The sequence below is a fragment of the Lethenteron reissneri genome, chromosome 50 (assembly GCF_015708825.2).
Source record: "Lethenteron reissneri isolate LAM-NWPU_2019-01 chromosome 50, ASM1570882v1, whole genome shotgun sequence".
Classification (NCBI taxonomy): Eukaryota; Metazoa; Chordata; class Hyperoartia; order Petromyzontiformes; family Petromyzontidae; genus Lethenteron; species Lethenteron reissneri.
In genome coordinates, this window is record NC_083828.1 from 1,226,176 (window position 1) to 1,238,872 (window position 12,697).

General features: G+C 56.9%; 1 protein-coding gene across 1 annotated transcript in view; it reads right to left on the reverse strand.

Annotated features, from left to right (window-relative positions):
- Positions 1-11,635, reverse strand: part of LOC133355006 (microtubule-associated protein 1B-like) — a 28,538-nt gene extending 16,903 nt beyond the window's left edge. The window contains 2 exon segments of the mRNA XM_061572263.1: positions 670-771; positions 11,381-11,635. Coding sequence (XP_061428247.1) covers positions 670-771; positions 11,381-11,564 — 286 coding nt within the window. The 5' untranslated portion in view covers positions 11,565-11,635.
- Between the last annotated feature and the right edge of the window lie 1,062 nt (positions 11,636-12,697).

The window sequence follows — 12,697 nt, forward strand, 5'->3', positions numbered from 1 at the left end:
GGGGGGCAGCGTGAGTGGCAGGGCCCCTTAGTGCAACGCCTCTCTCCAATCCCCCCCCCACCGCCACCGGCCCCGGGCAGCGTGGGCCCTGGCGCAGTTGCACCGCCTGCACACCGTGACGGCTGCGTCACTAGGCAGAAGGGACCATGAGGATGATGATGCTGATGAGAATGCTGCTGCAGATCATGTTAGATCGTAATCGGGGTGGTTGTGATGACAGAATGAAGGTGGTTATGATGGTGATTAATGGTGATGTTCGCGATGTAAAGATAACGGTGGAAGTGGTGATGATCCTCGTCATGGTGAGCCTACTGCTGCTGATGATGACGATGCTGACGATGATGCTGATGATGATGACGGTGGTGCTGATGCTACTGATGATGATGCTGATGATGCTGATGATGGTGATGCTGATGACAATGCTGCTGATGATTATGATGACGGTGGTGTTGATGACGACGCTGATGATGATGACGGTGATGCTGATGATGCTGATGATGATGCTGATGATGGCGATGTTGATGACGATGCTGATGATTATGATGACGGTGGTGCTGATGATGATGACGGTGGTGCTGATGCTGATGATGACGACGATGGTGCTCATGAAGATGACGACGATGGCGTCTCCAGTGCTCGCCCTCGTGCGAGCCGGGGTTTGTCTCGGACCTTGGATCTCGGCTGAGAATCGCGCCGAGTGTCGCGACACGAACATCTTGAGCTGCTGGTCCAGCGAGCGCGACCGGCCGTTCACCTCCCAGCCACGCACGCCTGCAAAGACAGAGACAAAGGTCCCCCGTGTAGCCTCCAGAGACCGTTGGGACGAGTGCTGCGAGCGCCTACGAAGGCCGGCGCGGAGCACGAGGGGGGCTGCGGGCGGCCATCAACGCCGTCGCTGATGTGTCATGCCCACCGCGCACCGCGACAGGTGCCCAGCGATGCTGTTGCTCGTAAGAGGGAATCGAACCGGAGTCGCCGGGTTTGTGGCGCAGTGCAATGCGTAGACGATCAATTAAAGATACAGGCCACAGCAACCCATAGAGACACACATAGATACATGGAGACTCATAGGGGGCACATAGAGACACATACAAATATAGAGGTACATAGACATACATAGAGACACATACATAGAGAGACATTTCGAGGTAGATTAAAGACAGGCCACAGCAGTGCGACTGGCCATGCTGCCCAAGCTATGGGCCACACAGCGAACCCACTGCGGGCTGCGATCCTTCAACAACGGAGAAGGTTGAGGAAGAGCGACACGACACGGACTCTCTCTGTCTGCTGAAGCCCTCTCGTAGTGGCAGCAGCAGCAGCTGCAGCAGCAGCAGCAGCAGCTACAACAGCCTCGACAGTGGCATTGAGCTCCTGAACCATCTCACTGCTGCTGCTGCAGCATTCTCCTGGATCTGATCTCACGTCGATTCATACAGCGCCTTACTCCAAGGCGCTTTCACAACGATATTACATTTGTACATACGATGATCGTGGTTGAAATAAAGAGTGGGGTTTTGGTATTGGCAGGGGTTGGGGTTGAGGTAGGTCTGCTCGTAGCTGGGCAGCAGGAGCAGGGAGAAAGTAGCAGCCGGCAGGCTGTGCTCTTCACGAGGCACCGCTGCTGGCACGGTCCATGATCCAGCAGCCCGAGTGGATTTGTGGCTGCTGCTTCATGGCGCCTCCTGTAAGGTTGAGACCCAAGCGCGCGCTCGCTCGGCGTTGCAGCAGCGGCAGCAGCAGCAGCGGCGGCAGCAGACGCCGGCAAATGTCACTCGGAGACGAGCGAGTTGACGAGCGACATTAAACCCGCGCGAGCAGCAGCAGCGACAATGCAACTCATTCACTCCGGGCCAGGCGCCAGCCAACCACCGCGATGGCTCGTGCCGCCAGAATCAACAACAACAGCAGCAGCAGCAGGATCCGCAGTGTTGGCCGCACGGCCAAACCCAACCAACGGCAGGAGAGAGATGGCAGCGAGGCAGGTTTTGGATGCCAAACAACCGCGTGGAGCTCTCCCCGTTATCCCGCTCGTGTGCGTCAGTTTGCTCTGGGTACGCCGCGCTGTGTGTGTGTAGTACCAGCGTGCGTCGAGATCGGCCTCTGTGGAGGAGACTCGTGAAGGACGCTGCTGCTGCTGCTGCTACTGGGCAGTTGGAGGCAGTCGCCCTCCAGCAACAGCGGAGGGCAGAAGAGCGACGCTCATAACAACGAGCGGAGCGCCGGGCGCATAACACAGCGAGTTGGCATGGTAGGGGGCACAGGTGGTGCATCGACCAGTCATCTCAAGCAGTCAACCCATGGCACCTGGGTCCATTCTGTGACCTCCTGCCAGCGGGCGTTCGACACTTCACGTGGCCTCAACGTGCACCTAGCCTGGCACCAGCGTCGTGGTGACGTAATCGCCACTTCGTGGCGAATGGCGGTTGTTGTTGTGTGTTTGTGTGTGGGGAGCGGTAGAGTAGAGGTGAGAGGTGAGCGCGCTGCGCTACGAACCCGGCGAACCGAGTTCGATTCTGGCTCACGGCCAAGACCGGTGACGATTATTTGAACCGGCCGCGGGCCTCCCCTAGGTCGATTCGGCTTCAAATGAGCATCTGGCGCGGTGTGTAAACATCGCCACTAGGGAGATAAAGGCGGCCGGGCGTGGTGCTGGCCACCCACCCCCTCGTGTGCCGTGCCGGCCTTCACAGGTGCTGCTCGCGAACAGCACTTGTCCCAAGGGATCCTTGTCTTTGTACAAAAACAAGTTCTTTTGAGATGTGAAAGTGCAGCGGCAGCGGCAGCAGCAGCGGCAGCAGCAGCGGCAGCAGCAGCTACTGCTGCGAGGATGACCGCAGTCAGTTCGCGTGCCTCTTGACGAGATCAACAAGGCGTTTGTGGGTTCATATGCGGAAAGCACTTTGTGTGCAATGAGCGCGACCCTAGAAGCAGGGCCATTGCCCGAAACGTCGCCTGTCATATTTTTAAGACCACACAGTGGCATTGGCGAATGTGTTGAGGTTTGTTGGCGTGCACACTTGGAGGCGCGACTGCTGCTCTGTGTGCACCCGCGTGCGGCCCAGGGCAGCGCCACAGATCGCACTTCCCACTGACATTGTTCATGGCCAGAAATCAAAGCAAGGTCACACGGAGACAAAGGTCCCCCGGGTAGCCTCTAACAGGCTGTCGAGGGCAAGCGCTGCTAGCGAGCAGCACCCGTGAAGGCCGGCAGGCACACGAGGGGGTGGGTGGCCAGCACCACGCCCGGCCGCCTTTGTCTCCCTTCGTGGCGACATGTACGCATCGCACCAGTTAGTCATTTGAGCCCGAGTAGACCTAGGGGAGCCCCAGGACCGGTTCAGAAAATCGTCACTTGGTGTTGGCCGTGAGCGGGAATCGAACTCGTGTTCGTAGCGCAGCGCACTGACCGCTGCACCACCGCTCCCGACACCCCGACTGACGCACGCTCACACCGGGCAATCATCATCGCACTCTGCTGACTCAGCTGCTCCCTGCGTCTCGCCCCAACAAAGGCGATGGATTTAATTTCCCTCTCTCGCCTCCTCCCTACGAAGTACAACATCACTCAATGAAGCACACAAAGGAATCGACGTTTCGGCCCCAAGCCTCCAACCACGCAAAATAAAGCACTTGCACGTGAATGAGCGCTAATTCATCATCATCATCATCGCCGCCATCAGCCATGGGCGATCCACTGCTGGACGAAGACCTCCCCCCGCAAGCCCGCCGACATCGCCCGCGTGTCTGCGACGTAGGGGGTCCACCCGGAACGTTGGACGCGAGACGACTGCCCCATCGCTCCGTCTCTCTCGCCGGTGACGTCTTCACGGACGAGTTCCACTCCTCGCCTCGCGCTCTTCCACTATCCTTGACCGCCGCCGGCTATCAACCCGTGGAGCCAGCGAATTGGACCGAACGTGTAACCGCAGCACAGACACAGGAGCAATTAGAACCATCATCATCATCATTATAATTAGAACCATCATCATCATTATAATTAGAATCATTATAATTAGAATCATCATCATCCCTCCGCCGTCCCGTCCCCTCCGATCGTGTATTGCCGGGAGGAGACGTGGGGTGCAGCCAAGACTGCAGAATTTTGCATCGAAGAGGGGGGGGGGGGCGTTGGGGGACGGAGAGAGCCCCCCCCCACCCACCCACGCACTCCGATGCAACCCCCTTCGTGTGAGTCGTGGGGGTTCGTAGCGGGGCTCATTCGGAGTCCCGAGGACGAGGGGACGTGTGGAGCGAGTGGGGAGCCCGGTGAGGTCTGCAGACTCGCCCCTTGGCAGCACGCCCACCACCCCGAGTTCTAACGCGCACCCCGATTTCTAACGCTCACCGCGTTAACCACAAACCAGTACACACACATCTTGTTCTAACGCACATCTCATACTAACGCACGCCATTTCAAGGACACATCAGTGAAGCTGAACTTCCGGTTCTAACAAGTACCCTGTTCTATCGCACACCGCTTCCTAGTGCACACTTTCTGCCCTGCAAACTCCGTTATACTGCACAGTCACCCACACACCCACACACCCACTCTCCTACCCAGTCTACCACTCACCCACACACCCACTCACCTACCCAGTCTACCACTCACCCACACACCCACTCACCTACCCAGTCTACCACTCACCCACACACCCACTCACCTACCCAGTCTACCACTCACCCACACACCCACTCACCTACCCAGTCTACCACTCACCCACACACCCACTCACCTACCCAGTTTACCACTCACCCACACACCCACTCACCTACCCAGTTTACCACTCATCCACACACCCACTCACCTACCCAGTCTACCACTCACCCACACACCTCTCACCTACCCAGTCTACCACTCACCCACACACCCACTCACCTACCCAGTTTACCACTCACCCACACACCCACTCACCTACCCAGTCTACCACTCACCCACACACCCACTCACCTACCCAGTCTACCAATCACCCACACACCCACTAACCTATCAAGTCTGCCGCTCACCCACACACCCACTCACCTACCCAGTCTACCACTCACCCACACACCCACACACCTACCCAGTCTGCCGCTCACCCACACACCCCTCACCTACCCAGTCTACCACTCACACACACACCCACTCACCTACCCAGTCTACCACCCACCCACACACCCACTCACCTACCCAGTCTACCGCTCACCCATACACCCACTCACCTACCCAGTTTACCACTCACCCACACACCCACTCACCTACCCAGTCTACCACCCACCCACACACCCACTCACCTACCCAGTCTACCGCTCACCCATACACTCACTCACCTACCCAGTCTACCGCCATCGTGCCCGGGTGCCTTTCCACGGCACAAAGGTAAAGGTCCCCCATGTAGCGTCAACAGACTGCTGGCGCAAGTGCTGTCAGCGAGTAGCACCTATGAAGGTCGACACGGCAGACGAGGGCGTGGCCAGCACTACGCCCGGCCGCCTTTGTTTCCCCAGTGCCGATGCTGATTACACAACTCACCGGCTTCTTCATTCAAGGCCGAGTAAACCAGGGGAGTGTGTGTGTGTGAGTGAGTGTGTGTGAGTGTGTGAGTGAGAGTGTGTCAGTGTGTGAGGAGGGGCATAACCGGTTCAGATAATCGTCACTGTCATTGCAATCTAACTCGGGTCGCTGGGTGCGTAGCGCAGTTGCGCTAATCGCCGCGCCACCGCTCCCCACACTTGGTCACAGGCGGACATCTCGGCTGTTGTGAGTGTGCACCATTGTTCTGGTGCAGGCACGGCTGGTGGTTGTTGTTGTTGGACTGAATGCGTCAAAGCGACCATGGTGGTGTTTCACTCTTGCGGGGCTGTTACGGGGCGAGATGCGGCCATGATAACGTACACACCGACTACCCACACGTGCCCCAATTAATACCACGAGTAATTATACAATAATAATGATACCATATATGTATTGTGATTCCTGCTATTCAGAAAAAAAAATCTGATTTGATGTAAAACTATTCTCTGCAGTGTTTAATAAGATAATATTCACATTTTTCCCCATATATTATATATATTATATATAGAATATCATGGCCAGCATCCAGAGAAAAAAACCCACGTGCGAGGGGGAAACACTCTATCCCATGCAGATGGATCCTCGACGCCCACGGTAAGGGAGTTGGAACAGATGGAGATGTGTCCACACTTCGCCGCCTTCTCCTGGCGAGGGAGCTTCGTGAGCTCTCTGCGTGATCCACCAACCCTCGCTGCTGCTGCTTCCACAATCGTGGACTACAGGCCACGTGCAGTGTCGCCAACACCACCAACACCAACACCACCACCAACACCACCACCACCAACACCACCACCAACACCACCACCACCAACACTACCACTACCACCACCACCCCGCATGATGACGAGGATGAGATATATGGACAGAGTCTGCACGAAATCGCCACGTGATTTATATTAAAATCTTAAATATTTGATAAAATCACAACACTGAGATTGCACAATGAGTGGACGAGCTGTGCAGGAATGAGATTTAGCGTCAAGGTTTAGGACCAGGGCTGGAGAACTGGGGTTAGAGTGACAGTGGGTCTGGGGTTAAAGTGACAGTGGGTCTGGGGTTAGAGTGACAGTGGGTCTGGGGTTAGAGTAACAGTAGGTCTGGGGTTAGAGTGACAGTGGGTCTGGGGTTAGAGTGACAGTGGGTCTGGGGTTAGAGTGACAGTGGGTCTGGGGTTAGAGTAACAGTAGGTCTGGGGTTAGAGTGACAGTGGGTCTGGGGCTAGAGTGACAGTGGGTCTGGGGTTAGAGTGACAGTGGGTCTGAGGTTAGAGTGACAGTGGGTCTGGGGCTAGAGTGACAGTGGGTCTGGGGCTAGAGTGACAGTAGGTCTGGGGTTAGAGTGACAGTGGGTCTGGGGCTAGAGTGACAGTGGGTCTGGGGTTAGAGTGACAGTAGGTCTGGGGTTAGAGTGACAGTGGGTCTGGGGCTAGAGTGACAGTGGGTCTGGGGTTAGAGTGACAGTAGGTCTGGGGTTAGAGTGACAGTAGGTCTGGGGTTAGAGTGACAGTAGGTCTGGGGTTAGAGTGACAGTGGGTCTGGGGCTAGAGTGACAGTGGGTCTGGGGTTAGAGTGACAGTAGGTCTGGGGTTAGAGTGACAGTGGGTCTGGGGCTAGAGTGACAGTGGGTCTGGGGTTAGAGTGACAGTAGGTCTGGGGTTAGAGTGACAGTGGGTCTGGGGTTAGAGTGACAGTGGGTCTGGGGTTAGAGTAACAGTGGGTCTGGGGCTAGAGTGACAGTGGGTCTGGGGTTAGAGTGACAGAAGGTCTGGGGTTAGAGTGACAGTGGGTCTGGGGTTAGAGTGACAGTGGGTCTGGGGTTAGAGTGACAGTGGGTCTGGGGTTAGAGTGACAGTAGGTCTGCGGTTAGAGTGACAGTCGGTCTGGGGTTAGAGTGACAGTGGGTCTGGGGTTAGAGTGACAGTAGGTCTGGGGTTAGAGTGACAGTGGGTCTGGGGTTAGAGTGACAGTGGGTCTGGGGTTAGAGTGACAGTGGGTCTGGGGTTAGAGTGACAGTAGGTCTGGGGTTAGAGTGACAGTGGGTCTGGGGTTAGAGTGACAGTAGGTCTGGGGTTAGAGTGACAGTGGGTCTGGGGTTAGAGTGACAGTGGGTCTGGGGTTAGAGTGACAGTGGGTCTGGGGTTAGAGTGACAGTAGGTCTGGGGTTAGAGTGACAGTGGGTCTGGGGTTAGAGTGACAGTGGGTCTGGGGTTAGAGTGACAGTGGGTCTGGGGTTAGAGTGACAGTGGGTCTGGGGTTAGAGTGACAGTGGGTCTGGGGTTAGAGTGACAGTGGGTCTGGGGTTAGAGTGACAGTGGGTCTGGGGTTAGAGTGACAGTAGGTCTGGGGTTAGAGTAACAGTAGGTCTGGGGTTAGAGTGACAGTAGGTCTGGGGTTAGAGTGACAGTAGGTCTGGGGCTAGCGCGAGGGTGCATGGATGTAGTGGCTTAGAGTTCGGGTTGGAGCTGTAGGGTCAAGGTCAGGACTAGAGTTAGGGCGAGGGTTAGGGCTACGATGGTTAGGCTTAGGGTTATGGTCAAAGTTAAGACTAGCATTAGGATTAGGGCTGTGGTTAGTATCAAGGTTAGGGTTGTAACTATGGTTAGAGCAAAGGAATAACTGGCATTGGACTAAAGGGATTAAGGGCTATGGTTAATGTCAAGGTTAAGGTTAGAATTGGAACAAGGGTTAGGAAAGAGCTGGGATTAGGGTTAATGTTCAGGGCTATGACAATTAGTGGGAGTAGGGTTAGAACAACTGCTGGCATGACGTCAAGTGTTAGGCTATGAGCTTTGGCCTAGGGTCACTGCTAGGGCCTGCGCTAGGGCGAGGGTGATGGGCGGGTTCATGTGCGGGCTGTGACTCGTGCGTGGGTTTGGGGTTAGAGTTCGAGGACTATCGCTCGGGTTATGGGTGAGGTCCAGAGTCATGACAATTGTTCGTGCTAGGTTCATACATGGGTACTCGTATCAGAATGAAGGTTAGAGATAGGGTAGGGATTAGGGGTTAGGGCTACGATGACAGATAATGGAAAGGGCTATGGTTAGATATAGGACAGGGGCTAGGCTTAGGACTACGGTTGGGTCTAGGACTAGGATTAGAGATGAGTGAGGGGTTAGAGTTAGGAATCGGGTTATGGGTTAGAGACAGGGCTGGGGCTGGGGCTATGACCTGGGCTAGTGTTAGAGACTGGGGCTATGACCTGGGCTAGTGTTAGAGACTGGGGCTATGACCTGGGCTAGTGTTAGAGACAAGGCTGGGGCTGGGGCTAGGACCTGGGCTAGTGTTAGAGACAAGGCTGGGGCTGGGGCTATGACCTGGGCTAGTGTTAGAGACTGGGGCTGGGGCTGAGGTTAGGACCTGGGCTAGTGTTAGAGACAGGGCTGGGGCTAGGCCCTGGGCTAGTGTTAGAGACTGGGGCTGGGGCTATGACCTGGGCTAGTGTTAGAGACTGGGGCTGGGGCTGAGGTTAGGACCTGGGCTAGTGTTAGAGACAGGGCTGGGGCTAGGACCTGGGCTAGTGTTAGAGACAGGACTGGGGCTATGACCCGGGCTAGTGTTAGAGACAAGGCTGGGGCTAGGACCTGGGCTAGTGTTGGAGACAGGGCTGGGGCTGCCCTCTCACGCTGGGGCTAGGTCAGGGCTAAGCCGATGGAGAGATCGATGCGGGAGATCGATGCGGCGAACACACGCGGGTCACGCCCCGCGCAGAGCACGGATGCGAGCAGAGGACACACAAAGATCCCCCGTATAGCCTTCACGGATTTATGGAGGCAAGTGCTATTAGCGAGCACCTATAAAGGCCGGAACGGCGCATGCGGGGATGGGTGGCGATGACGATGCCCAGCCGCCTTTGTCTTCCGAGTGGTAATATTTGCATATCGCACCAGGTACTCATTTGAGGCTGAGTCGACCTACGGGAGGCCCATGACCGGTTCGAATATTCGCTGTCACTGTTATTTTCTCATGAGCGGGAATCGAACTCGGGTGGCCGGGTTCGTAGCGCAAATCGCGAAATCCACCCACCGCTCCCCAAGCGGAAGACGTTGGCGACAGACCGATCCGACGTGATGATGTTCGTTTGCCTGGTTTGAGATACGCTGCGACATTACCCGTGTGATAATTGCTATTTTACATGATTTACCGTTAATAGATGCAAGCATTTCATTACAATACGTGATTGCAATACGTGATTGATAATTAGGCGCGCGCACAGAGGGGCCTTAATTACAATTAGTCATCCATTCATATCGCGTGCGAATACATCTCAAGATACTAAGACAAAAGCACAAACACACAAAGACACGTACGTAGAGACAGACACACAGCAACACACACACATACACACGGAGACACACCCACTGATACACACACACCGATACACACACACACAGACACACTGACACACCCACTGATACACACACACAGACACACACAGACACATTGACACACCCACCGATACATACCCACCGATACACACACACTGACACACACACAGACACACACACACTGACACACCGCAGACAAAAGACAAAGACCCCCCCATGTGACCGCTAACAGGCTGTTGTGGCAAGTGGTGTGTAGCGAGCAGAGATGAAGGCGGCACGCGGCGGAGCGGTGTGGCCGGCACCACGCCCAGCCGCCTTTCTCCCCCCCCTTCCCCAGTGCTGATGTTTGTCATACCGCAGCTGGTACTGATTTAAGGCCGAGTTGATCCAGGGGAAGCTCACGACCGGTTAAAATATTCACCACTGCTTATTGCTTGTAGAGCTGGAATCGAACTGGGGTCGCCGGGTTCGTAGCGCAGTGCGCTACCCTCTGTGCGGCCTCTCCCCGACAGCGGCACGCTCCACGCAGCGACATGCACACAGACGAAGATCACCGCCGGCGTAGCCTGCCACAGATTGTTGTGTAGGAGCTGTTGGCGAGCGCACAGATTGTTGTGTAGGAGCTGTTGGCGAGCGCACAGATTGTTGTGTAGGAGCTGTTGGCGAGCGCACATTCAGACCGCCATGGCGCGTTCGGCCGGGGGGGGGGGTCTGGGCAGGGCCACGCCCGACCGCTTTTGTCTTCTCCCCCTCCCCCCAGTTCTGATGCTTACACACCGCACCTGGCGTTTATTTCAGGCCGAGTCAACCCACGGCAGGCCCACGATCCCTTCAGCTGTCATTGCCCGGTGATATTTGGCGAGAATCGATCTCAGGTTGCCAGGTTCGTAGCGCAGTGCGCTAACCACTGCGCCACCGCTCCTCCCGCACACGGACACGTTCCCCGACACACACACACTGACACACACACACGCCGCAAGACACATACAAACCGCAAGACACACACACACGCCGAAAGACACACACACACCACAAGACACACACACACACCGCAAGACGCACACACCTCAAGACACACACACACGCCGCAAGACACACACCGCAAGACACACACACACACACTCCGCAAGACACACACCGCAAGACATACACACACGCCGCAAGACACACACCGCAAGACACACACGCCGCAAGACACACACACCGCAAGACACACACACACGCCGCAAGACACACACATACACACCGCAAGACACACACACACCGCAAGACGCACACACACCGCAACACACACACACAGACACCGCAAGACACACACACACCGCAACACACACACACCGCAAGACACACACACAGACACCGCAAGACACACACACACCGCAACACACACACACAGACACCGCAAGACACACACACACACCGCAAGACACACACACATACACACGGCAACACACACACACACACCGCAAGACACACACACACACACCGCCGCTGCAACTCACCTCGCTCCACATCTTCCACAGCCACTCTCAGCTGCTCTTCACTGCTCAATTCGCCCACGACCACCACCATGGATGCACCGCCATCCACCGCGCACGGTGACCCTCCACCGATTCCCCCTCCATCCTGCACCCCCATTCCTCCGTGGCCCGCGTCGGTTCCAAACGGAGCCGCGTCGCTCGCCATTGCTTCTCTCTCTCTCTGTCTCTCTCTCTCCACCTCCTCCTCGTCCACCTCCTCGTCCACCTCCTGCTCCTCCTCGCAATGCGCTGTGGACGCGCCGCCCCTCTGCGCGCGTTTAAAGGGACCCGGGGGCGGGTGACGTCACCGCGGGCAGGAGGAGATGCGGGCGGGGGGGGGCTGCGGGGGATGAAGAGGGGGGGCGGGGGGGCTGCGGGGGATGAGGAGGGGGGGGGGGGCTGCGGGGGATGAAGAGGGGGTGGGGTGGGGGGGTTGAAGCGATGGGACAAGGAGGGCGCCCCCGTGCACGATCACGACATCGCAGGATCGTGATTGGCGGTGGACTTCATCCAGCGGTGGATAGACCATGGGGCATGGTGATGACGAGAGGCGTGGGTGGGGATGAGAGGCTGGGAATGAGGGGGGATGAGAGGGGAGGAGTTGGTGGAGGATAAATTAGGGGGGGAGGTGGCGTCGGGAGGGCCGTCATCCAGCAGTGGATAGACCATAGCTGATGATGAATGGTCGCTAGGGGTGACTTCGGAGGATGAGGGGCGGGGTGAGTGGGGGGTGAGTGGCAGGGTGAGTGGGGGGGGGGGTGAGTGGGGGGTGAGTGGAGGGTGAGTGACAAGGTGAGTGGGGGGTGTGTGGCAGGGTGAGTGGGGGTGATTGGGGGGTGAGTGACAGAGTGAGTGGGGGTGAGTGGGGGGTGAGTGACAGGGTGAGTGGCAGGGTGATTTGGGGGTGAGTGACAGGGTGAGTGACAGAGTAAGTGAGGGGGTGAGTGACTGGTGGTACCAGCGGTGTTCATTTTGGTCTCGATGGAGCAGGCTCGTGAAGGACGCTACTGGGTGGGTGAGGCAGTCGCCCTCCAACAACAGTGGGGGGTAGATGAGGGACGCTCACAACAACGAGCAGAGCGCCGGGCAGATAAAGCGCAGCAATTTGGCATAGCGACGAGCACAGGTCCGTCACGTGACCTCCTCACGCCAGCCTTCCACACTTCACGCGATAGCCTCAAGGTGCACGTAGCCTGGCACAACGGCACAAGCGCCGTTGTGACATCACGGCCACTTAGTGGCGAATGGCGACATTTGTGGGGCGGTGAACATTGGCCCTGCGGTGGCGCGTTCACCACT